Here is a 25,255-nt window from a genome sequence, read left to right on the forward strand (position 1 = left end):
AACCTTTGCAGCTGTGCTGCTGGGCCCCAGCTTGCTCAGGCCCAGGAGAATCCCGGGCAGCTTGGAGCACAGAACTTTCTAATGAGCCTCCATCCACAGCTGGGCCAGGCTCTTCACTACCCCACTATGGAGGAGCCAGGGTCTGGACTCAGGCTCTCCTTCCCTTGACCATAGGACCCCACACAGGGGACCCACACCCCACACTCAGGATGCATGGGTAGCTAAGCCCCTCCCCTGCCCAATCTTTTCCCACACCACCAGCATCTTCTCCCAAGGAACGGGATTCTGCCCACGCAAACACACACAGACACACCTCTCTACCTTTTGTTGTTGGCTCTCCATATGTCACCAGAGCAAATACACACAGAGCCTATTAACCTGAACCTGAAAGAGAAGCTGTAAACTGTCTTGTCTGGGGATCTCAGACCGACACTGAATACCCCTGGGAGAAAGGAAGGACTACCCTGCTTCCTGAGTCTGTCTATCTTTTCTTTCTTTTCTTTCTTTCTTTCTTTCTTTCTTTCTTTCTTTCTTTCTTTCTTTCAAGATTGCATTTATTTGACAGAGAGAGACACATCGAGAGAGGGAACACAAGCAGGGGGAGTGGGAGAGGAAGAAGCAGGCTCCCACTGAGCAGGGAGCCCGATGCAGGGCCCGATCCCAGGACCCTGGGATCATGACCTGAGCCAAAGGCAGACGCCTAATGACTGAGCCACCCAGGCGCCCCTTCCTGGGTTTTTCTACACAAATTCTTTATCCTAAGACAATTATCGACTCCCATCCCCAGCTGCCTACCCTGTGTTTCAGGGTAGGAATCTGGAGACACTCATGGGTGGCCTCAACCTAAAACTCAGGGAAGGAGCGAGGCTTTTGTGGTATCAGCCCGGACCAAGAAACCCAACTCCAGCAAACCTAAGCAAAAAAGGGGATGTGCTGGCTCACGTGGCCAGTGAGGCAGGGGTGGCTTTAGATCCAGGGGTCCATGGCCCCCCGTGTCACCTCTGCTCTCTCTACTCCCCCCTTTCTGCTTCCACACACGTTCCCTTATTTTTTTGCCAAAGGGAAACTTTGTGCAGACAGTCAGGGAGCTGGCAGGGTAACTCCGTCAGCCCCATTTAGCAACCCCAAGAAAGAGCAGCTCCCCTCTCCTACCCCAGAGGACTCCAGCAGGCCCTGCTTGGTCACATGCCCAGCCCTCCAGTCCTGGGGCTCAGTCCATCTCCAGGAGGAGGAAGACAGAGGAAAGTATCCTGGGCAGGCAAAAATAGTAGCTACAACAGTCCTCTACATGGCAGCTGTTTTCAAACATGAGAAACTTCTCCGCTCCAAGTAAAAATAGAGAGTAAATGCTCTAAATTAGAGGAAGAGTCTGGACGGCCAAGAGAGCTGCCAAGAACAGCCATTCTGCAAATAAAGCACTGTGTGCTAGAGTGAGACAAGGACGCTCCTGCAAAGCAACTGGTAACAGGCTGTCCTTGAGCACCCTGGCATCTCCCGACCATGCTCACATACAGGGAACAAGATGACTTTAATGTGGGCACCCTTGCCCAGCATGAGAAGAAAGGACGGGGCTCTCCCGCATCAGACTTTGGTGCTGTCTCCACCCTTGACGTGACTCTCCTCGTCTGGTGTGACCCCTAAAGGTTGCCCAGTGCTGTGCCCCACCCCCTCATTGGAGAAAACTCTCCCACCTTCTACAGGAGGAGGTCCACCTCTGGCCCATTCCAGGTCCACGAGGAGAGTGACTGTGGTCCTCAGGTTCTGGTCCAGACTCCCACCACAAGGGATATGGGACAGCTTCCCCCTGCAACCATGGTTACCTCAGAAGTAAACACATTTTGGGGCACCTGGGTGTCACAGTCGGTTAAGCGTCTGACTCTGGGTTTTGGCTTAGGTCGTGATCTCAGGGTCGTGAGATCGAGCCCCGTGGCGGGCTCTGCTGCTTGAAATACTCTCTTCCTCCGCCCCTCCTGCTCCTGCTCCCTCTCTCTCTCAAATAAATAAATCTTAAAAACAAAAAACAAAAAAAAACACCAAAGTAAACACATTCTTCAAAGACAGACGAACCTTCCTCCTGTCAGCACACCCTACTCTGGAGTAATGATAGGCTCTCACGCCACCCTGGTCCCCACGTGCTGAGGAGCATTCAGCCTGCTGTACCCTTCTTAAAGCTTCAGAGACTTTTTAAAAATATTTCTTTCTTTCTTTTAGAGAGACAGAGCATGAGTGGAAGGGGCAGAGGGAGAGAGAGACTCAGACTCCACGCTGAGCACAGAGCCCGAAGCCGGGCTTGATCTCACAACCCTGAGATCTCAATCTGAGCCAAAACCGAGAGTCAGACGCTTAACTGCCTGAGCCCCCCAAGCACCCCAAAGCTTCAGATATTTTGAATGAGAGTACCAAGCACACTGTGAGGAAGTGACCAACGAGGGTGCATCAGCATGGGATGAAGAGGATAGTGAAGGAACAGTAAGAGTAGCCACCACCAGACGAGGAAAACCAGAGAAAGAACAGGGACAGAGGGAGCAACACTGATGAGGAAAAAAGCAACAGCCACCATTCACTGAGCACTTGCTACATGCCAGGCTCTAGCACCTCACATGCCTGAACTCAGTTCATTATTTCTACATTTTAAATGTACAAACTTTCCAATGTACAAATGTTCCCCAAGATATTTTTTAACTACAAAGAGAAAGATAGTACCTTACGGAGGAGAAACCCAGTGAACACATGAAAAATTACCAAGAACAGAACATTGCTGGCACCATAAACCCCAACATGATGCACTGAGGACAAAACACACTTCGGTGGTATTCTTGCCCAACACACACAACTTCATTCTAATCATGAAAAAACAAACCCAAATTGAAGGACATTCAACTCTTTAAAAGTACTCTTCAAAACTATTAAAGTCATAAAAGGCTAGGAAATGTGAAGAAACTGCAACAGATTGGAGGTGTCCAAGTCAAAATAACTCCTTGCATGTGGGACCTTGAACAGGATCCTGGAACAGAAAATAGCGTAGGCAATAGAATGTTGACTTCCTGTTGTTGGTTCGTCCAGGGCTGACTGTGACCATTGCAACACCGTCAGGGAAAGCTGGCTGGGGGTTGAGCGGTACTCTCTGTACTACAACTTGGCTGTGAGTCAAAAATTAATTCGAAATTTAAAAAAATTTTTTTAAAGATTTTATTTATTTATTTGACAGAGAGATACAGCCAGCGAGAGAGGGAACACAGCAGGGGGAGTGGGAGAGGAAGAAGCAGGCTCCCAGCAGAGGAGCCTGATGTGGGGCTCGATCCCAGAACGCCAGGATCACGCCCTGAGCCGAAGGCAGACACTTAATGACTGCGCCACCCAGGCGCCCCACGAAATTTAAAATTTTTAATTATTTTTGAATTTAAAGCTCTCTAAGTGCAAGATTTTTCCAGACAAATCAATCCACCTCAGAAGAGTAACTGAGTGGATTGGTCTACCAGCAGTGAAGAATGCCCCGACCCTGGATAAGGCGAGGAGTATTTCTGTCCCCCGTATTGTTACAAATTCACCACAGCTGAGTTTCTACTGCTCTAATGGCCCTTATTTGTTAAGCGGGTTCTCAGCAGGGACTGGACCAGCACCCATTTCAATAAGCGCTTCTGCATTTTCTGGAGGAGTGACTGCAAGACCGGCTGCCCGGAAATGCTCCTCCCCAGCCTCGTGCACCAGTGAGCTCACAATGAGGTTGTTCTGCATCTTTCGTCTCGTGCTCCAACCCAGCAGGACTCAGGCAGTGAGAAAGTTCTCAGCTTTCTTGACAGCGCATCACAGCCCCACCCCCCCTTCTTCATTCCTTCCATGGTGACTCACTTTTGGAGGCTTTCACAATCAAATAAATAAAGGCACTTCCCACCAACTTTAAGCCCAACAACTTCATCCCTCAATGTCCACCACTCCTTTCTCACATCCCGCAGAGCAAAAACCAGTGTGACATGATTGCTGTCTAAGCGGCTGGGGTTTGCCTACGTTCGATTATCTTCTTTATCTTTCTTTGTGCTTCTCTGGGTTCCTCTCATCTCACCAACCGGGAGGGCAACAGCAGATCGGAGGCTGCTGCCCAGAATCCAGAGCCCTGGCCTCCGGGCTGACTGCAGCTCCAGGAGCAGGCACATTGGTCCTCATGCTTCCAATGAGCCAAGCAGGCTGGACTTGTACCTTGTCACTATGCGGGACCTTGGCACCTGTCATCTGGCTCCTGGGTCTCTGCCCAGTTAGGTCTCCTGCTAGGCCCCTGCAAGCCTGCCCCTTGGCTGTTTTGGTGCTCAGCCAGCAAAGTTCTGTTTTCATTCCCTTCTGTCCACCTCACACAGACTGGAAACAAATTATCCAATGATTAGTAAACACCTCATCGTTGTGTCACATTTTGCAAGGAGGTGGGACAAGTAGAAAAAGGAATTCTGACCCCAGTGCCTCGAATCCTAGAACAAGAGGAGGCAGAGCCCAGGGGGCTACTGATTCAGAGGCAAGGGCTGAGCCTTCCTCTAGGGTCTGAGGCCACTTCGGGTGGGGCCAAGGGAGGCTGGGAGGGCTGGATCACTTCCCGCTCACCCAGGAATTTTTGGCAGCTGAAGGGGTGCGGCCCGGGCAGGGTCGGCTGTCTGTGAATGAAACCCAGAGCCCCCTTCCAAGGTCACGTCCCTGGCTACTGAGCTTTGCACAGAGGGCCTCATGGAGACTAAGGCAGAGGCCCTTCCAGGCCCGTTCCACTTGTCACCACCAGCAGATTAACAAACAGGGAGGACAAGGGGCGCCATGTCTCCCAGCACAGAGCGGAGAGTGTCGAGGGGAGCAGGTCAACGTGGTGAAATGCTACAGAGGTCAGGAATGATGAGAAACCAGGCTGGGGCCTCCTGCCCCAGTTCAGGAGAGCGGGCAGTCAGAAGTGCTGGCCTCCGCCCCTCCTAAAATCACCTTGAAATGACAATAAAGGGTAAAAATGAAGAAACCCAAGGCAGCACTGGCAACAAGGATGCTACCATCAACAGAAAGACGGGAAATACACGCAATTGTATTACTGGACAAACCAGATAAGGGGAGGACAGCCCGGAACATCAACAAGAGAACACTACAGGGATATGGGGTTGGCCTTCCCAGGGGAGCCCCACAAAGGCTCCCAGCTTGGAGGAGGCAGTGGGGGTGACTTACTGGGGGCCTGGCTGCACAACAGCTGGACCAACCCCTCCAAACATATGTACACACACACAAACACACACACACACAGAGTTGGGTGATTATGAGCTCAGATGCCTACATGCCAAGAAATGTTCCCTAAACTGAGCAGAGGTACAGTGTTCAGGTTGGGAGGAGAAGCTGAGTAGAACACCCTGAAACAGACCAAAAGCTAAAGGAGAAATGGCAGCTCCAGCACCTGGGGCCGTCTCCCTGCTCAACCCCTGAAAGGATATGGGCCTGTACCAGGACACAACTCACACAGACCCTCACTCAGCCTTCCAATGCGGGGAAGTAGCCTCTGGGGCCAACAGCCTTGAAAAGAAGCTCTTCCCAGGAACTTAAACGTCAGTTCAGTACATTCATTCACATAAATGGCCAAGGATCACTTAGTTTTCTCTTCCATGAAAATTAAGGTGAAAAACAGGCATGCCTGGGTGGCTCAGTGGGTTAAGCATCTGCCCTGGGCTCAGGTCATGATGGGATTGAGCCCAAGGTCAGGCTCCCTGTTCCTCAGGGGGGTCTGCTCCTTCCACCCCCCCCAGCTTGTTCTCTCTCTCTCTCAAATAAATAAAATCTTTAAAAAAAATTAAGGTGAAAAACAACATAACTAAGGCCTGATATACTTCATTAAGATTTATCAAAACAAAACAGCGCTAACTCATCTAAGTCACTGCATCCACAGACGACAGGCTGCTGTGGAAAGAAGAGTAATAAAAGAACAAGATATTGTTGGGAAATTAAAAAAGAAAAAAGATGGCCAAAATTTAAAAATTTCTATAGAGGGCTAAGCAAAAGAATGGTTTTAAGACTGGAAACAAATTTTTCTTTCTGTCTGCTGCAAAAAGCTTTATTGTTTCCATTTGGTCCAGGCTTGGGAGAGGGCTCCAGGGTGCTTAAAAAGCTGCCTCGTGGCTGCAGGGAGAAGCTCGGGCATAAGCGGTGGCACCTGGGTGGGAGGGACCCCTAAAGGGCCCCCTCAAACGCTGCTGGGCTCCTCGTCTTCCAGTGTGAGCCTCGCCCAGCCCAGCCTGAGGGGGGGCCTGTTAGGTGGCGGCCCATCTTCTCGATCACCTTCTCATCGTGGTTCTCCAGCAAGTCATAGAGATGGGGTCCTGTGTGCGCAGAACCCAGGGCGTGCAGATCCAGACAGTCCTGGTTCTGGTTCCTCTCCAGAACCCGGGCGGGGACAGAACTCTTTTGAGACCGCTTCCGCCCGGCCTTTTCGCTGACTTCGCATCTTCAAGAGACACTCAGCACGCTCGTGCTTCTCCTCGGCCAACTGGCAGAAGAAGCGGCCCGCGCACTCCAGAGCCACATCGTCAAGGTCAACATAGAAACCCGGAGAGAAGCAGGTGTAGGAGGCCTGCAGATGCATGCTGACCACGCGGTTGACGGCGGCCTCCACCTCAGTGAAATAATTCTGAGGAATCTGGGAGTTCACCGTTGATCGGTAATAAGGAACTAAGCTCAAAATAGCATGTTGGCTGGTCCCGGAGGCAGAGGATGGCCGAGAAGATGGCTCCAAAGTTATCACTGGAAAAAAGGTTGGAAAGTGGTGGGAGGCTGATAGAAGGGGAGTCCTTGGGTCTGTTCCATCCAAACACTGTTGAAGCAAGAGATTCGCAGGACCTGGGGGCGCACTGCCAGAAACCAAATTATTTTTCTATTGGATTGCAGTACAAGTTACAGCACATCCTTATCTAATTGACTAAAAATCATCGTGTATACTCAGAATGGGTCACTATCTTGGTAGGAAAATTATACCTCAATAAAGCGGTTATAAACAATAGCCCAGCCCCCTCGGCCTTAAGAGGCATCATTCTGGGGCATTGTTTTCCACACTGTTCTCCAGAGGTGTCCCATGGGCTGAGCTCCAATTCCGTGGTAGCAGCTGGTTTAATACACACTCCTTGTTGGTTGCCTTCCTTCCCAACATCACCTCCTCACCAAACCGTGTACCTGAAAAACTAATTGGGGAGGAATCTTTCTCTTAAGGTGTATTTCTGGAAGCCCCAAACCAAGGGCAGAATATTTTTTTCATTTTGCTGCAAGTTAAAGAAGAGGTGGTCAAGTTGGTGCCAGGATCAGGGTTACTGATGACATTTCAGTAGACCAGTCGGGGAAGCCAACCTGGGAAGGGCTTGGTGATGAACAGGAAGGGAACGTGAGCTGAAGACAGGCCAGGAAAAGGTATGTCGCGGATGGCAGGTTACCAGAGCAATGAGAGGCCCTCGCTAACCCCCAGGATGCGATCTCTTCACGTGGCTTACTGCTTGAGTAGAACAAGGATGACAGCATTCCCCTGCTGCGGGGCAGCTGTCGGGAAGCCACAAGCACTTCGTTCAACAGCCAGACCTCTGACTGGGAAATAAGCCTGTGGGTGACAATCAAATTAAAAACTCTTATTTACAACGCACACTAGGCAGGAAGAGAGCAACCGCCAAAGCTCAAAAGCCACCATGGTTTCTTGGGTGGAAATTGCTAAACCGGGAAAAGTCACACAAAAACGTGAGAGAAGCAGGAAATATTCCTCAACAGGACTCCATTTCTTCAATTTAAGAGTTTTTAAATTTTATATATATGTATGTAACACACACACTAATGCTGTATTTCAATTATTCTAAGATGTGATATTTTACATTTTAATATCTCTGCAATTCAGGCATATCATACAATAGAAATCATATTGAACTGACTTTTAATGGTAAATAAAATATTACATCTTAAAATTAGTAATTCATATTCAATGTGACAAGATTTTTTTGGCTCCTTAAATATAAAAAATGCCTCATTCTTGGCCTCTACCTTTCCAAACCATTACTTTAAGACCTGAATAAATCAGGACAAATACCTCAACTTTTCAGATTTACTGTTAACTCTAACAAGGTGAAGTTCAGCTTCAAGATTACCTAGCATATGTTACTAGCATTTAAAAAATATAACCAATATACAATCAACATTAAGGAAAAACAGAATGTATCCAATAATCACAGCCCAGAGGATGAAAAATGTTTTCAACTGTTCTAAATAAGAATTTTTACTTCATCTGACATTTTTCATAAAAAGGCAAATCACATTGAATTAACATTTGGCCCAAGTAAAGGCTTCATTCATTTCAGTTTTCCTGGAAGCGAGAATAAGTCATCCTTTGCCTTAATAAATGCATTTTCCCCTTTCTGCATCTAAGGGGACTAAGATAACCCAGAACACCAAATATTCTAGACCACTTTCAATCAGGGGTAGTAGGAGATGGTCACACTTAGGGAGGCCTTTAAATTTGGATTCAACTTCCAAGGAATGCAAAGTATTCCCTCAAAGTCTTGTCCTTCTTTTCCATTCTCCCTTGACAAAATCCAGAAAGGAAACCAAGGTCAAGGAGGTCTCTTTCATCCTTTTCCTCTTAACACCTGCCTGGGTTTACAAAAACTTAAAACCAGGCAATGCTCATTCGGCCATGACCTTCAAACTTAAAATCAACATGATTTGGGAGTAGCCAAGAAAAAGGTCCAAACGTGTTTCTGCTGAAGCCTCAATTGAGCAGTTCTCAAAGAATGAATTAGACTGTGATGCTTACATCCACGAGATGGAGGCTCAGGGGAGAATCCATCTTGTAAGCACCAAGAGGGCTTCATGGCCTTAAAGATCAGTTGGTAACCATAATGGAGCCCAATGCACATATGTAAAGCTCTAAAACCCAGTATATGCCATTGCTGAAAAGGACACAAACCCCCAAATGGACATGGATTAGGATAATATGGTCTTTAAGATGCTCCTTTAGAGGCAAGAACATACAATGGGGAAAAGTCTCTTCAACAAACGGTGTTGGGAAAACTGGACAGCTACATGCAACAGAATGAAATTGGACCACTTCCTTACACTATACACACAAATAAACTCAAAATGGATTAAAGACCTAAATGTGAGACCTGAAATCATAAAATTCCTGGAAGAAAACACTGGCAGTAATTTCTCTGACATCTGCTGTAGCAACATTTTTCTAACAGGTCTCCTGAGGCAAGGGGAAAAAAAGCAAAAACAAACTATAGGGACTACACCAAAATAAGGAGCTTCCGCACAGCAAAGGAAACCATCAACAGAACAAAAAAAGGCAACCTAATGAATAGGGGAAAATATTTGTATGATATATGCAATAAGGGGTTGGTACCCCAAATCTATAAAGAACTTCTACAACACCAAAAAACAAACACAAAATCCCAAAAAAATCCAATTGAAAAATGGGGAGGGGCGCCTGGGTGGCACAGCGGTTAAGCGTCTGCCTTCGGCTCAGGGCGTGATCCCGGCGTTCTGGGATCGAGCCCCATATCAGGCTCCTCCGCTAGGAGCCTGCTTCTTCCTCTCCCACTCCCCCTGCTTGTGTTCCCTCTCTCGCCGGCTGTCTCTATCTCTGTCGAATAAATAAAAAAATAAAATAAAATCTTTAAAAAAAAAAAAGAAAAAAGAAAAATGGGGAGAAGACATGAACTGACATTTTTCCAAAGATGACCTACTGATGGCCAACAGACATATGAAAAGAGGCTCAACATCACTAATCATCAGGGAAATGCAAATCAAAACTACAAGAGATCACCTCACACCCACCAGAATGGCTAGGATCAACATGACAAGAAATTACAAGTGTTGGCAAGGATGCAGAAGAAAAGGAACCGTCATGCACCACTGATGGGAATGCAAACTGGTACAGCCACCGTGAAAAACAGTATGGAGCTTCCTTGAAAAATTACAAATACAAATACCATACGATCCAGTAAACCCAATTTACCCACCGACAACAAAACATTAATTTGAAAAGATCTATGTACCTCTATGTTTACTGCAGTATTATTTACAATAGCCAAGATATGCAAGTAACTCAAGAGTCAGTGCATAGAAGAATGGCTAAAGATGTGGTCTATACACACAATGGAGTATTACCCAACTGTAAAGCAGAATCAGATCTTGCCATTTGTGACAACATGGATGGACCTAGAGAGTATTATGGTAAGTGAAATAAGTCAGACAAAGACAAATACCATATGATTTCACTTATATGTACAACCTAAAAAACAAATGAATAAACAAAATGCAGAAACAGACCCATTAACACAGAGAACAAACTGATGGTTGTTGGAGGGAAGAAGATGGGAGGATGGGCAAGATGGGCGAAGGGGAGGAGATACAGGTTTCCAATTATGGAATGAATAAAATTCACAGAAATAAAAGGTATAGCACAGGGAATATAGTCAATGACATAATAATAGCGTTGTACAGTTGACAGAAACTATACTTGTGATGAGCACAGCATAATGTATGGAGAAGTTTAATCACTATGTTGTACACCTGAAACTTATGTAACATTGTATGTCAATGATACTCAAAAAAATTTAAAAAGGTGCTGCATTATTTCCAATTACATTTTCTACTCACCACAAATGGAAGCATAAATAAATATTTATATTCCTCTTTCAAGACTCTAGATGGGAAAGCACTTCTAAGAATTTTAAATGCAAAGACAGAGAACGCATTGAGACAGAGAAAAAGTTATAGGTCAATACTAGCATAATTGTTTCTGGGGGGAAAATGGTCTCTTTTGGGGCAACGTAATCAAATACAGGAAACAAAAAGAGATCATAGATTATTACACATTACACACAACAATTAAAAATACAGTCACTTTTATTTCCATCTTCTTACAGTCCCCAGTATCACATGTGGTAAGAAGCATCATCTCTATAAACACAAAAATATTTCAAGAAAGCATGTTACCAGAGAGTATATGTAAGCAACAGTTTGGCAGAATTTTATCAACTCTAGTAGTTCTTAGCCCCCCTCCCCCACAAAAAAGCCAAGTTTTAAAATTCAAAAATAACAGTTAGCTTTATTTAACATATGTTACACCTTAACACTTAAAATACCATGCTCTAGTTAAATATTTCATCAACAACACTGTATACAAATAAAATATTACACAAAATATATTTAAGAAAATGTTTTGGTCTTTGATCTGAACAATAAATAAAAACACAGGCACTTCTACACTGAGACAGGGAAGCAGTCACTACTCAGAATAATTTTATATAAGCGGCATGTGAAAATATGGCAAGAACAGAATCCTGGAGTTTTAAACTGACAATGCACTCGTGAGAAGGTCTGCAGTTTCGGTCTTTTCACTTGAAGTTCAGAAATGACATATGCTTTCCTGGGTCAATTCAATTTTCAGTTGACCATTACAGAATCACACTAATTACTGTCAAATACTAAAACTTGAGAATGATCATGATACCACCCAGCAAACCAAATACAAGAACAGCTAAACTTTCTCCTTATTACAGCCCTGAGACCATAACAAGGTAAACAGGATAAATATCACACAGTGATTCTCATTTTGCAAAATTAGCGGACCTGATTAACACAAAAAAATACTGTTGGGGTGGTGGGAAACTTTGACAGAATTTTTCCAGACAATTTTAAAAAATTCATCCGAATTTCATGACAATAAATGGAATTCCATTCAACAAAAATCACTGGATCACACAGAACAAAGTCTTTGTAGCCAATGAGTTCATAAACACCTAAATTGCAGATAATTCACTCGTTATAATGGAAAGGTCTGAATATGATCAAGAGGGCAAAACATAAATAACCTAAAACGGTCAAATTCCAGAAACACGATTTCAGGTGAGAAGGGCGGCAAATTAGAAAATAACGGCCATTAGCCATAGGAAGGATCAGAATGAATCGTCCCACTACATCCTCCATAAAAAAAAATTATAATCGTCTGCTTTCCCCTCTTCAGAAAGTACCACATTGGAGAGTTTAGAGGCCCTCAAATGGATACTACTAATAAAGGCAATTTTGATGGTTTAACATAGAAGTTACCCCTAATGTGAAAGAACACAACATGGGAACTATTCAAGATAGGTCTTTCTATGCAAAACTTAGTTTGTATATATTTCAGCAATTTAAATGCGCATTTTGCAACCGGGACCAAATAGCGATCATCTCTTGAGGTTTTCTGCTATGTACTAACATCAAATCTACATAGGAACAAATGTTATTCTTGTTTTTCTCTTCTATATCAAATGTCTTGAAGCCTTTATGTTTCTCTGGAACGAGGCCGAGCTTCTGAAGGCACATTCCAGTATAAACATCATCAATGGGGTAGAGAAGGACCTGGTCAGTTATATTGTACAGCCTCAGGGCCAGGGGGCCAGAGTAGAGGAACCCACCTCCCCCCGCATAGGGCGGATAGACGCCAGTGTAAACAACTTCTGGGATGTAGTACTTCAGTTTCTTATCCCGATGAGGTCCAGCATTGTGGATCACATCGCCTATAAACAAATCTTTGGCTTTGTTCTTGGGTAAGCTATTCAAGTAATTCAGGATGTGATGGGTGTTCACAAAAACGTCGTCATCGCCCTTGAAAACGAACTCGGCATTTGGGCAAGAAGTGCTCACCCACCTGAGAAAGAGCACTTCTTTTAGGGACAAGTTGAAGAAAGTGTCTCTGTAGTTCCACATAAGAATGTCCTGGTGCTTCTCACTCTCAAATTTCAGCATATCTGACAGGTCCGGGTGGTTGTCCTCAGGCGGGGTCTGCCCCAGTAAGAAGACTCTCACTACCGTTTGGTTCCCCACATTGGTTTCTCTGCCCCAAGATTCCCGAATTGCTTGCCTTCTAGCAAAATGTGGGATGAGGGACTTTATCGCCAGTAATAAGAAGGGTTTCTTTGCACATTTATCTGGCTGATCTATAAGTAGTGAATAATTTCGACATCTCAAATACAGCAGAAAGTCTTTAAATCTGTCTGGCAAATTGCTGAAACCTGAAACTACTGACATGACCCTCAGGTCAGGTTCACAAAAATTTAGATGGCTTATGTTGGAAAACCCGTATACGTCCCCCGTCTGGTTGGCCAACATGTTCAAGATGGGATTGTACCGCCTGTTCAGCTTTTCTTGTTCTCTGTTCCAGTATGCCACAGGGGGGTCAGAGATCTTCCAGAACTTTTCTTTGGGTATTATTACTTCCCCCTTTCCATTTTTTTCTTGGCTGCTACTTTTGGAGACTTCCACGATCAAATAAATGAAGACATTAACCATCATCAGGATACCCAACAATTTTATTCTTCGACGTCCAACACTCATTTCTCATATCTGGAATAAAAAGGAGGAGCACTGTATTAATTAGATAATTATTAATTTGCATTTGCTGACATATGTCACTTGCCTCTGTCGTTATCTTCTCTGGAATAGTAGTTTAGGACACAGATTGTAGACTTGTGCTGGCTAAGTTCAAATCATGGCCCTACCACTCTAGCGCTGTGACTGTGGGCAAGCTGTGCAACTGATGTCTCATTTTCTCCATCTATAAAATGGGGACAATAACCCACTTCGTAGGATGGTTGCAAGGGCTCTATGATTTTGTATGTAAAGCTTCGGAAACAGTGGCTGGTCCACAGCAAGCAGTACATAAGTGACTGTTAATAGCGTGGCTGTCTTAGACACCTGAGGGCAAAGATACGCATTTACTAAATAACCTCACAGGTGTTCAACTTCTTTGCTTATAAGGACACACATACAAATCAGTGTGTTGCAAACTGATTTGCTCACAATTCATAGCAAATACATTTTATATTGTGACCCAGTACACACATGTAACTGTATTTATATGTGCCTTACAATGTGTGAGTTGCCATGTAATTCACAAAATTTTCCATTTTCTTCTATTTCATTTTTTAGAAAATGGTGGTCCCAACTCTGAATTGTTTCTCAACCCAACATTTGACAGATGAAGAAACCAAAGCAAGGGAGAGAGATTAAGATGCTTGCCCAGGGTTGCAGGACTAGGAGGCGGAGGAGACACTAGCCATACCGAATATTCAGAAAATGGAAAGGCTCATACCAGCTTTGAGCAACTGGCCCAAAACTGAGAATGACCCAAATACCATCAACAGAAGAATGGACTGTCAAACTGTGGTATATTCATACAATGGAATAAGCCTCAGCACTAAAAAGGAAATGACTTCTACTAGCAGCAATACTACATTGTGCATGAGAGACAGACCTCAGGAGCGCCTGGCTGGCTCAGTCAGAAAAGAGCACATGATTCTTGATCTTGGGGTCCTGAGTTTGAGCCCCAAGTAGGATGTAGGGATTACTTCAAACAAAGAAACAAAGAAGTGTTTATTTAAAAAAAGAAGAAGAAGAAGACGACGATGATGATGACGAACTTGGGGCACCTGAGTGGCTCAGACCATTAAGCCTCTGCCTTCGGCTCAGGTCATAATCCCAGGGTCTTGGAACTGAGCCCCACATCAGGCTCCCTGCTCAGTGGGGCCTCTGCCACTCTCTCACCCTCCCCCCGCCACCATGCTCATGCTTTCTCTTTCAAAAATTTTTTTAAAAGAAGAAGACGACAACGACGACGACCTGAAATTCCATTTATGTGAGGTTCAAGAAGGCAAGATTAATCTAGGGCCTAGAAATCTGAACATGATCCATGTGATCCATGTTTTGACTTGAAAGGGGAAGGAGGGAACTTTCTAGGGCATAGAAATGTACTGTATATGTCTTGGCCTAGATGAGGGTTTCATGGATGTATACATTTATCAAAACTCAAACTGCATACTTAAGAGCTCTGCTGTTTATAGCAAAATGAAAAAGGGAAAATGGAAATGACATTTTCGTGAAATATCAAAGGCCAAGAATAGATTTTGGGCTGTGGGCAACAGAAGAAAAGAAGAAAGAGCAATAAAATAGTTTGCTGGGGATAGAACTCCAGAATTCCGGCACTACTGAGATAGATGACCGACCACAAGAATAACCAGTTAGATAAGCTTGCCATTAAAAGACAATCCAAAAAAGTGGACCAGTAATGCACTGTAAGGAATTTTCTTATCAGGTTAATTCTACAACTGAGAATCTACACTTAGAATTCCTAAGAACTATTGCATTCCAAGCACGATGTAGTATCCTCCTTATACAGTGATTCTATGAAGTAGGTGCTGCTAATTTTATTCCCATTTTATACCTGAGGAAACTAAAGATTTAAAGAAGTAGCTGTTAAGGGCAGAGCTGGGTTCCAAGGCCACCAAGTCAATGAGGTTCCAAGGCCACCAAGTCATGTGGTAGCCACTCTCCTCTAACTTCTAGAAACAAAGCTGGGAGCCCATTTTAACCAAGGGTAGTGTTTATTATTATTATTTTAATATAAGAGGATTTTCAAGTTTACTGGGTTCTAACAAATAGTCCCAAGGTAGAAGTATTTGTCATGCTGAGAATGCTGTGAAGTTATCACATGCTGGACAGCCCAGATTAGATAGGTTGGAATTCACAAGTTCTTTTGTGTCTCTTAAAATCTGTCTAGCAGATCCCTATCTAGTCGCTTGTGTTTACCACTGCTAAATAGCTTTGGTTAGAGACACAGCAGGAAAAGGTGCTTAAAAAAAAAACAAAAAAAACAGCCCCTATCCCATACCCCCACACCCCTAAAACTTTTGCATATCTAGAAAACACGGCAGATGACAAAGTTATGTGGGTGCCCCCAGCTCACCCGGTAAACAGCCCCCTTTCACCACCCCATTTCTCCCCTCACTTCTCAACCACTACCCACCTCCACCCCTCAAGAATCCCACCACTGAGCCACCAAGAAAGGGGCATTTTTAAAAAGATTTTATTTAATTATTTATTTATTTGTTTGTTTGTTTATTCATTTATTTATTTAGAGACTGAACAAGCAGGGGCAGGGGGTGGAGGGAGAGAAGGGGATGGAGAGGGAGAATCCCAAGCAGACTCCCAAGGCAGGGCTCAATCTCATGACCCTGAGATCATGACTTGAGCCGAAATCAAGAGTAGGACACTTAACCGACTGAGCCACCCAGGTACCCCAAGAAAGAGCTTTTTTTTTTTTTTTTTTAAAGATTTTATTTATTTATTTGACAGAAAGAGAGACAGCCAGCGAGAGAGGGAACACAAGCAGGGGGAGTGGGAGAGGAAGAAGCAGGCTCATAGCGGAGAAGCCCGATGCAGGGCTTTATCCCAGGACTCCGGGATCACGCCCTGAGCCGAAGGCAGATGCTTAACAACTGAGCCACCCAGGTGCCCCAAGAAAGGGCTTTCTTAAACTTCCTAAGGCAGTTAAAACAAACCACAACACATTTCTTTACTCCTTAATTCCAGTTCGAAAGGGTCCCAAGGCACACACAACCTGAGTAATTCAAACACCCATACCCAAGTCTAGGGTCCACACCCTCCTTAGGTCAGCTCCTTTCAAATGAGCTTTTGGGCAAATATAAGGAGCAAACTGAAGGTCTCCGTCCAATACATCTTTGGCAACTTAAACCTCTTTGCTCTGGGCCTTACTTGCAAGAAGAGAACTCAAATGGACACTCAGAATGTACTTGCATGGGTACCTCATACAGGTGAAGAAATAGCCATCTTTTAAGAAAGTAAGTCGTATTTTAAGTTTTGGGATTTTTTTTGGCTTCTAGATGAGACAAAATGTTTTTCAAAAACAAGCGATTCTCTCTAAATTGGGATAACTCTTCTAAAGCTACTGTAGCACTTGAGCCCGTATCTCAGATCTCTAGGTCTTGGGTGCTTCATGTAAACAGCCTGAAGAAAGGACAATAAGGAAAAGTATGAGGATGAATGGAGAAAGCCCACAATGACGAAAAAGATTTGGAAGGTACTCAGGAAAAAACAGTGCATACTCTGAACAGCTAACTACTGAAATTTTCAACTCAGAAAAGGAATACGGGTATCAGGAGACTATTTCTGAAGTTTCTAGAGTAAGAGAGGTCAGCTTAAGGAGAAAAAAGAAAAGCACAGGAAAACAGGCTGTGAACCTGTGAGTAAAATAATATGTGAGATGATTCCAGATAAATGAGCTGGTTGTACATACAGGTTATGGGGCAGGGCTATGGCTATGTGGAATCCAGCCATAACTGTCTGAAGTGATGGCTTGAAGTTTCTGTCATGGAAAGCACCATAACTTCTTTTGGGACTACTCTGAGGAAAACACGAGGTTTGCCACCCCTGGCCAAGACTTCCAACTTCATCCACTGCAATTCAGGCTTTTATTTCCATGATCAAGACCCAGCCAGGACTTCCCATCACCTCAGCCAAGACAGGGCTCTGTGGCTCTCAAAGGGACACCATCCCCTCCTTCTGTCTGCTCAAGGATTCCAGTCTGCAGAGCACTTTCTTGTGCATTTCTCATTTGCACCCCCTCAGGGAAGCTGAAAGGATAGCCCCTGTTTTAAATGAGAAAAGTGGAGGCTCGGAGACAGTTAATTGAGCTGCCTAAATATTACACAAGAGTTAAGTGACAAGGGTGACAGGATGCAGCTTTCAAATGGTTCCCAACCCAGGGCTCTTTGGATTTCCTTTTTCTACAAGGCACTGGCCACATTCTTGTAACCTGACCCAGGCAGGTCAACAGCAAAGTCTCAAGGGCTGGCTCAAGACTAAAAAAACCCCAAAGCACAGGAAAACTCTATTTGTTAGCTCATATGTACCTAACGTACATTTGATCATTACCAAGACTCTCCAAAGAAAAGGAAACGGGAATGCCTAGAAGCTCCCAGCCCCCCTTCTGAGAATGGGCCAGGCTTCCCAGTCCAAATTCCCAAACACGCACCTCAGGCTCTTACCACTACTTGCTAAAGGGCATTTCTTCCAACCTGAGAAGGAAGGATGGGAAAACCAAGATTCTCAATTATACATCAAGTTTAAACGTCATCTTTCATTTGTGACCTGGGCATGGTTCCTCGCATGAGAACTCAGCTTTTGGCAGACTCTTACAACAAACCAAAGTTCACGGAAAGGAGGATAAAACAGTGACCCCCATAAAAATATCTGTGGGAAAAAGCTCTCTGAATATCTGACTAAATATTCCCATTGCAGACATAAAACCAATACATGTTCTTTTCTGAGCAGGAAGTTACATTGCTTAAAAAGAATTTGAGTAAGAAAACTTACCCCAGAACTGGGGAAGATGTTATACAACGCTTACTATGAAACACAGAATTTTTATGGTGAATAACAGAAATAGGAGAAAATCCCATATGCAAACAAAGAATAACCTTAGCTTTTCACCTTGTGCCTCGGGGTAGAGCCTTCCCCCCACTCCCAATAAGGACTGAACAGTTTTGAAATTTCTAAAACACTTCAGTTAGTTCTGTTTAGTGGAAAAGAACTTCCTTTTTTATTTTGCAATTAAAATATTTGGAAAAGCAAGGTAGAAACAGGAAAAATATACTTGTTAGCTGAAAGTGGATTATAAAACAGCACATGCTTAAACTATGTGAAAATCGAGATAAAATAACCACACAAAACCAAAACTGGTTTAATTGGGGTGGTAGGATCGTAGGTTACTTGAACATTCTTTAGTGCTGCCACACCATGTCCGTCTTTGAACAGCCTCTCCTGCGCACATCTACCAGCTGGGATGGGGGTGGGGAGCGTATCTCACACAATTCCTGAGGCTGGCTTCCCATCTTTATGACACCAAGTCGATAGCCTGTGTCATGGCCTCAGTCCCATAGTCACTCCACCACTGTCCTAGACCCCCTGTGACAACATCCATCCCAGCCCACCTGACAGCTTTCCTTGGTCCTGTGCTATTTATCTGAAGCCATCTATTAGAAAGGACTATGAATACCTATGCCCTGTTTTAATAAATACTTAGGTACCTGCCAAGCACCAGCAATCGTGATTTAACCTGCCCAAGGTCACACAGCTGGTAAATGGCAGAGCCAGGATTCAAACCCAAGCAGCTCAGCTCTGAGTCTGAGTTTTAAACCATGATACAAGCGAACAGTGCCACACAAGGTTATGACTAATGGGACATTAGTCTTACTTTCCATGGTTAATCTCCTTAAAAATTATTAAATATCTTAAAGCTTTAGATTTATACATTTGAACCTACAAAACTACCATGAGTCAAAGTCAGATATGGGAGGCAGGGTGATAAATAAGTAAACTTGATTAATGATCACTGCATAAGCCAAAATCTGGGCAAAACTCTCACATACCTCATTTTGTTTCCCAGTATACAGTCCCACGCATCCCAGTTATTTCATTCAGGGACACTAGAGTGGGAACCACTGAAGGGGTTTATCCTAAAATGTTTCCTCTAGTTCTGAAAGCCCTAGAAACACAGAAACAAAATGCTGGCCAGAAAACATTCTAATGTAGCCATCAACAGCCAGAAGGACTCATTCTCAAAACTTCAACTCAGGGATATTCTCATTCATTCTCTCTCTCTCTCTCTCTCTCTCTCTCACACACACACACACACACACACACACACACACACACACACAGCCAAGGAGCTCAGGCAAGTTAGAGAGGTGGCTACCAACGGCTAGTCAGGGACAGAGCCAGCAATTGCACCCAGGCCTGACCAGAAACCTGTGCTTGGCACTGCCCTACAGTATTACCAAGGTTATAAAGGAAGGCAGGACCTTCTTATAACCATTACATAAAATGAGCAGCCACCCCTGTCCAGTCAGGCTGAGGCAAGGAGGCTGGAAATCCAAGCTCTTAACCACAGTATGGGCTGGCAGCCTTCGCGTCCAGGAGGTCCTGCTTCCTGCTCACTCTCCTGCACAAACCAGACACACAAGTCCGCCAGGGGGAGAGAGCCCAAGCCCACTGCTGTATCACGAGGACGGGGGAAGTACAGACAGGCTTTGGAGACCTGGCACATCACTCTGCTGGCCCGCTGTTCTCCCCCACCCTCGAGGGGCCTGGAGAGAGTGGCTTTCCTAAGTCCTTATCTCCCAGGCTGCTCCCAGCTGTTGCTTGGTCCTTGCCAGCCCTTTCCAGGCTCTGCCCCAATAAACAGAGACAGGGACAGTTTGCAGCTAAGTGGTTCTGGGGGAGAGAACAGCTCCCAGCACTCGTGCACACAGTGGAGTGATCAGGGTGTGAGTGAAACAGCTCAGGGGACCAGAAGAGCTGGGCCATACCCAGAACCTTCCTTAATAGCAGCAAGAAGCCCGGGTTCTCGCCAGGCCTGGAGTAGGAAGGCCAGGGCTTTCCCCATAACCTCACCTAGAAGCTTGCACTGAGAGAGAACACATATGTGTCTCTGACTTTGCCTTCTAATCTCTAAGTCTGAGAACAGCTACCAGCTACATGCAAGGGGTCTGGCTGATAGTCATCAGTACGAGTATTAGTACTTCACGTTTGAAATTAAAAGGAAAAAGAACATATAATGAATCCACTCACCCACACATCCCCACAGGCAACATTATACATGAAAGTGTCTGGAAGGACATGTTCTCGTCCCCAACTGATTACAGTTCCTCAAAGCCCAGCATGGCTGATGTTCTCAAGGGGTATTTATCATTTAAGATAAAATTATCACCAAGAACTTTCAGAAAAGGGGGAAGACGAAAATTTAGCAAATGATGACAGGGAATTAATCTTCCCACAGGCCATCTTGACCCTGCCTTTAATAAAACTGACAACAGTTTTAGCTGTTTAGTGTAAAAGATTATGTAGTTATAAAACAAGGCTGGTATATGTTTGAGGATAGAAATGTCCCCAATCCATTTTCACTCTGAAGGTCAGCCTGACATCTGGAGTCAGCCCAGAATTAAATTCTGGCTATGCTACCTACTAGCTGTGTGACCTTGGGCAAGTTACTTGACCTCTCTGAGTCTGTTTCCTCATTTGTAAAAGGGGGAAGATATAACCTACCATTCCAGTTTGTTGTCTACCACTCAGTGGGCATTCAATAGTTCTCCTTCAAGGATACTGATCCCTCCAACACTAAACACATTACTCAAGTTTTGTTGTTCATTGCCCCTTTTATAAATTCTCCCTCTCTAGAAACCCACGTAACCACTACCTTAAACATCACCTCCAAAAGGAAGACCACAGGTTGACCCAGTTAATTCCAGATACTAGCTTCTAAATGCTTTGTAGGGTCCCTCTTCCCAAGTCCACTATTTGTAATGAGTCAATTTCACAGGCACCTGGATGTACATCCGAGAATGACCTTGAATTGCTGCTTCTTCATGCTCTCCCTGTCCAACCAGGAGCCGGGTCTCATGTTCCCACAACGTGACTTGCACTTCCTCGTCACCTCTCTTCTATTCTATGCAGGCTCTGCCACTGACTACAGCGACAGCCTCCTGCCTTACTTCCCACCATGCTCCCAGACCGGCCGTCTTCCCCAACTACTCAGTCTTTAGTCCCCTGTGCATACATACTCTTCCTGCTCATGCTGTTCCCCCGGTTTGGTCAGACAACCACCAGCAGGCTACTGCTCCCTCAAAGCACCACCTACCCGTGCTGTCTTCTAAAGCTCCCCTCTTCTCCACTCCCAGAGCAAGAGCTCAGGGCCTCATGGCCTCTTCCCTTCTTCTCCAAGATCTCCTGCCCAGTGATATGCCCCAGCCTCAACACCAGCCTCAGTCTTCTCACTCGCATCCCCTTCTGGTCCCAACCCGGGCACTTCATAATGACTCGTGCTTCCCTCCACCGTCTCCAGCCAATATCCCTCATTTCCATGCCATCCACACTTGAACATTCAAACACAGCAAACACATTTCTCTTCCAGAAAATCTCAGCTTCACTCTGCCATCTGCAGAGTGCCTTCCCTTTGCTATGCCTTCCTGGAGAGCTTCTACTCCTTCCAAATAAATTAGTTCCAGTGTCACCTCCTGGGTGGAGCACCCACCTCCCAGGAGTTAGGGCACCCTCTCCTGATTATGTTGGCCTACACCTGGCATATTCCATAATCAAGGTCTTCACACTATGCCCCATTACCCCAGCACGTGGCACCTGAGAGTCATTCCACATTTGCTAAATGGACAGATATTTTGGTCATCTGCTCAAGTTCAATGAATACAGTGAGATAGTCAGTAGAAACTAGATTAAACATGTATACCTTTTCTCCAAAGAGATGACACAGGAAAATCACTGACTTATGGGCTGGTAAATGACACACACACGTATTTATACAAATCTGTCTCTTTTCAAAGTACTAAAGTACAATAGAAAAAATTATTATTTTTTTTGTCTGTATTCAATCTAGGAGTTCGGGGACAAGATCTGAAGAGGTAAATGGGGATGGACACTGTCGCCCACCCCCTCATTTCCCACAGTCAGCCCCAGACCCACCAAAGGCAACATACTGGGGTGTGCTTTGACTGGGCGTGCCCTGTGCACAGGGGAGCGCGCCAACAACCCTCCTCCTGCGGCAGACCCCATCCTCTGTCCTATCTCCAAATAGGGGAGCCTCCACACCTCCTTTCTGGCAACGGGAGGACCTTGACACCCCCATCAATTGTCACTCCATGACAGTGGAGGCCCAGGGTGAACATGCCTCAAGAAAGGAAGGTCCTTGGTACAGACTTAAAATCTGAGGGGCATCCACTTCCCTAAAGTGGGAAATCATCTTAGAAAACAAAGGCTGAAAGGCAGGCAGTTGCTTCCTGTGGAGACTTTTTTTGAGAGAAAGAGAATCTTAAGCAGGCTCTTCACCCAGCACAGAGCCCTATGCGGGGCTCAATCGCATGACCCTGAGATCATGATCTGAGCCAAAATCAAGAGTTGGACACTTAACTGACTGAGCCGCCCAGGCGCCCCATTCCTGTGGAGCTTAATGTGTGTTGGAGGCCTTGTTAAGAGCTGTACATGGCTATGCCTTGGTAAGTGTTTCCACTCTGAGCTCCAGGACTAGGTACAAACAGCACAGTCCGGCAGGCTCTCAGCAGGCCCTCAGAGAAATCCTTAGATTTCTCTCTGATCCATCCTTCTGTTTGCTTAGTTGGGTTACATGGGATGGGAATTTCAGTCTGGGTCCAACCAGGAGGCAGAAACCACACAGTAATTTATGCACAAGTTTTAGAATCTGGTAACTGAGTAACTATAAAGATGGAATAGAATTCTAAGAGCAGCCTTTGGCAAAAGAAAAGTACCAGAAAAAGGACAAAGGTGGAAGAGAGCTTTTTTGAGCTTATTTGAGAAGGTATGGACGGCAGAAAAGTTCCCAGGTTCCCAGGCCAGAGATGGTCCAGTCCCCAGGAAAGCAGGAACCACCCCCGGGGGTGCAGGCACAAAGCCTGGAACACACAGGGTCCCCATCAGGAGAATAAGTGAAAACAAGCCTTGGAGCCTGCTGGGTGGGGCACGCAAAGAGAACAAGGGTGCAGAGGGGATCACCACACACAGGGAGTCGCGTGTGCTGCTGGAACCCGGAAGTGGGGAGACCCCCTTCCACGGCAGGTTAGCATGTCAATGTATGCCTTAGACGGGAGCAGCTCGTGGCCAGAGCCTGGGACAAAGATTAGATGGCCAGGATGAATATACGTGGGGCTAACCACCCAGGGCAGGGAAGCAGTAACCCGGGGTGAGCCCAGACTCCTCCATCCTATCACGGCTGCTGGAGCCGGAAAAAGCCATGCCCTCGTGGGCACTGAGGAGTGCAGGCAAAACAGCAGCTTTTACAGGAGCCTGGTTCTAGACCCTGGGAACCAGGAAGGAAAATCCCGTTCTTCTGCAACATCTTCTTCAGAGCCTCAACTTACAGAAGGCAAAGGTGAAATATTTGAAGGCCCTGATCCATTTTCACGTATCAGGCAACACAGGGTGAATGTGGAGCTGAGATGCCACAGTCACAAACTGGCACAAGTTCTACATCTCTAAATCACCAACCCAACCTCATCTCCAAGCATACTTTCATTTGAGTCTGAAGTCAGGAGGACAGGTTTATTATAAAACATGGGTCCTATACAATGAATTGGGAGATAGCCAACATATAGGTGACCGTCCATTCGTGGACAGCAGAGGTCAAGGCAGGACCTGCACAGGGTGTTTGCAGGCAGAGGTAACACAGCCAGTCTGTGGGCTCTGAGGCCACACTGGGAAGAGGAAGTGCTGGCGGGCCCAGGGCCTCTCCCCAGAAAGGGACCCACATCTGCACCTCATGGAACAGGTGTTGTCACTGGAGAGGCTGTTGGAATGTGTTCTTTCTTTCTTTCACAGGCCTTTGATTTAAAAAAAAATAAAGAAAAGAAAATGCAGTAAATCACAGAGGAATATGAAATAAGGGAAAATGAAGACCTCCAAATTGATGTCCATGTTGACAACAAATAGAGCTGGCTTCTGCAGTCACTGAGATTTTTATTTTTAGTGGGGGGGGAGGAGAATCTGAAGCAGGCTCCACACCCAGCACAGAGCCTGATTCGGGGCTGAATCTCACGACCCTGAGATCATGACCCGAGCCAAAAGCCGAAATCGAGTCGGATGCACAAGGAACTGAGCCATCCAGGTGCCCCACTGAGATTTAATTTCTGGAAAGCAGATTCAGTTCACAGGGGAGAGAGCACAGTCTGAGTAGTCGGTCTCCTATCAGCAGAGCTCTCGTGCATCTCTGATGCAACACAGGAATTTTTCTGGCTTACCAATCACTACCAATGAGTTGTTTGTGATTTTCCGCATAATCAAAAAAATATTGATGAACAACCTCATAAACGCCATCTTTTTTGTCTTATTATTTCCTTTGGAAAAACTAGAGAGAGAAAGTAAACAATCAAATTACTCTCCTCTCCTCCTCTTCCATCCCCCAAACTGGTTTATCTTCCCTGCACGCCCAAGAACACGGAGCTATCCATGTTGACTGTGGACATTGTCCTTCTTTTTAATCTTTACAAAGAAAGGACATCTCCCTGTTTTAATTTACGCTATTCTTTTCACATACTTCCTTTCTGATTTTCCGACTCCTCGTGCCCTTTCCCATTTTTTCTATGTCGGTGGTTCTCCCCTCATTTAATCTTTGCAAGCTCAAAAATGTGAAGCAATTAGTCTGAGGTTATGGAGCTAATCCCGGTGGAGCCAGCATGTGGACACTGGACCCTGACCCCAAGACTAAGCTCTCACTCTTTCTACCACACAATGATGTTGCTCAAGATTTCAAGAATCCCCAAATAAAGTTGGACTTAAAATAATTTAGGAACGAAAATCTTAATGAGCATGAGAAAGGAATCCCGTAGACAAAAATCACCCGTTGGGAACTGTTCATGGT

General features: G+C 45.2%; 1 protein-coding gene across 4 annotated transcripts in view; it reads right to left on the reverse strand.

The window, feature by feature from the left end:
• Positions 1-10,866: 10,866 nt before the first annotated feature.
• B3GNT2 (UDP-GlcNAc:betaGal beta-1,3-N-acetylglucosaminyltransferase 2) overlaps positions 10,867-25,255 on the reverse strand; it is a 28,216-nt gene continuing 13,827 nt past the window's right edge. For 3 of the 4 annotated variants that reach the window (XM_040623435.1, XM_040623436.1, XM_040623437.1), the window contains one exon: positions 10,867-13,365. In XM_040623435.1, coding sequence (XP_040479369.1) covers positions 12,163-13,356 — 1,194 coding nt within the window. In that variant the 5' untranslated portion in view covers positions 13,357-13,365 and the 3' untranslated portion in view covers positions 10,867-12,162. Of the gene's footprint in view, positions 13,366-23,929; positions 24,219-25,255 lie in introns of those variants that run through there. The other variant, XR_005832964.1, reaches the window with a different exon arrangement.

The sequence above is a fragment of the Ursus maritimus genome, unplaced genomic scaffold (assembly GCF_017311325.1).
Source record: "Ursus maritimus isolate PB19 unplaced genomic scaffold, ASM1731132v1 scaffold_6, whole genome shotgun sequence".
Taxonomy (NCBI): domain Eukaryota; kingdom Metazoa; phylum Chordata; class Mammalia; order Carnivora; family Ursidae; genus Ursus; species Ursus maritimus.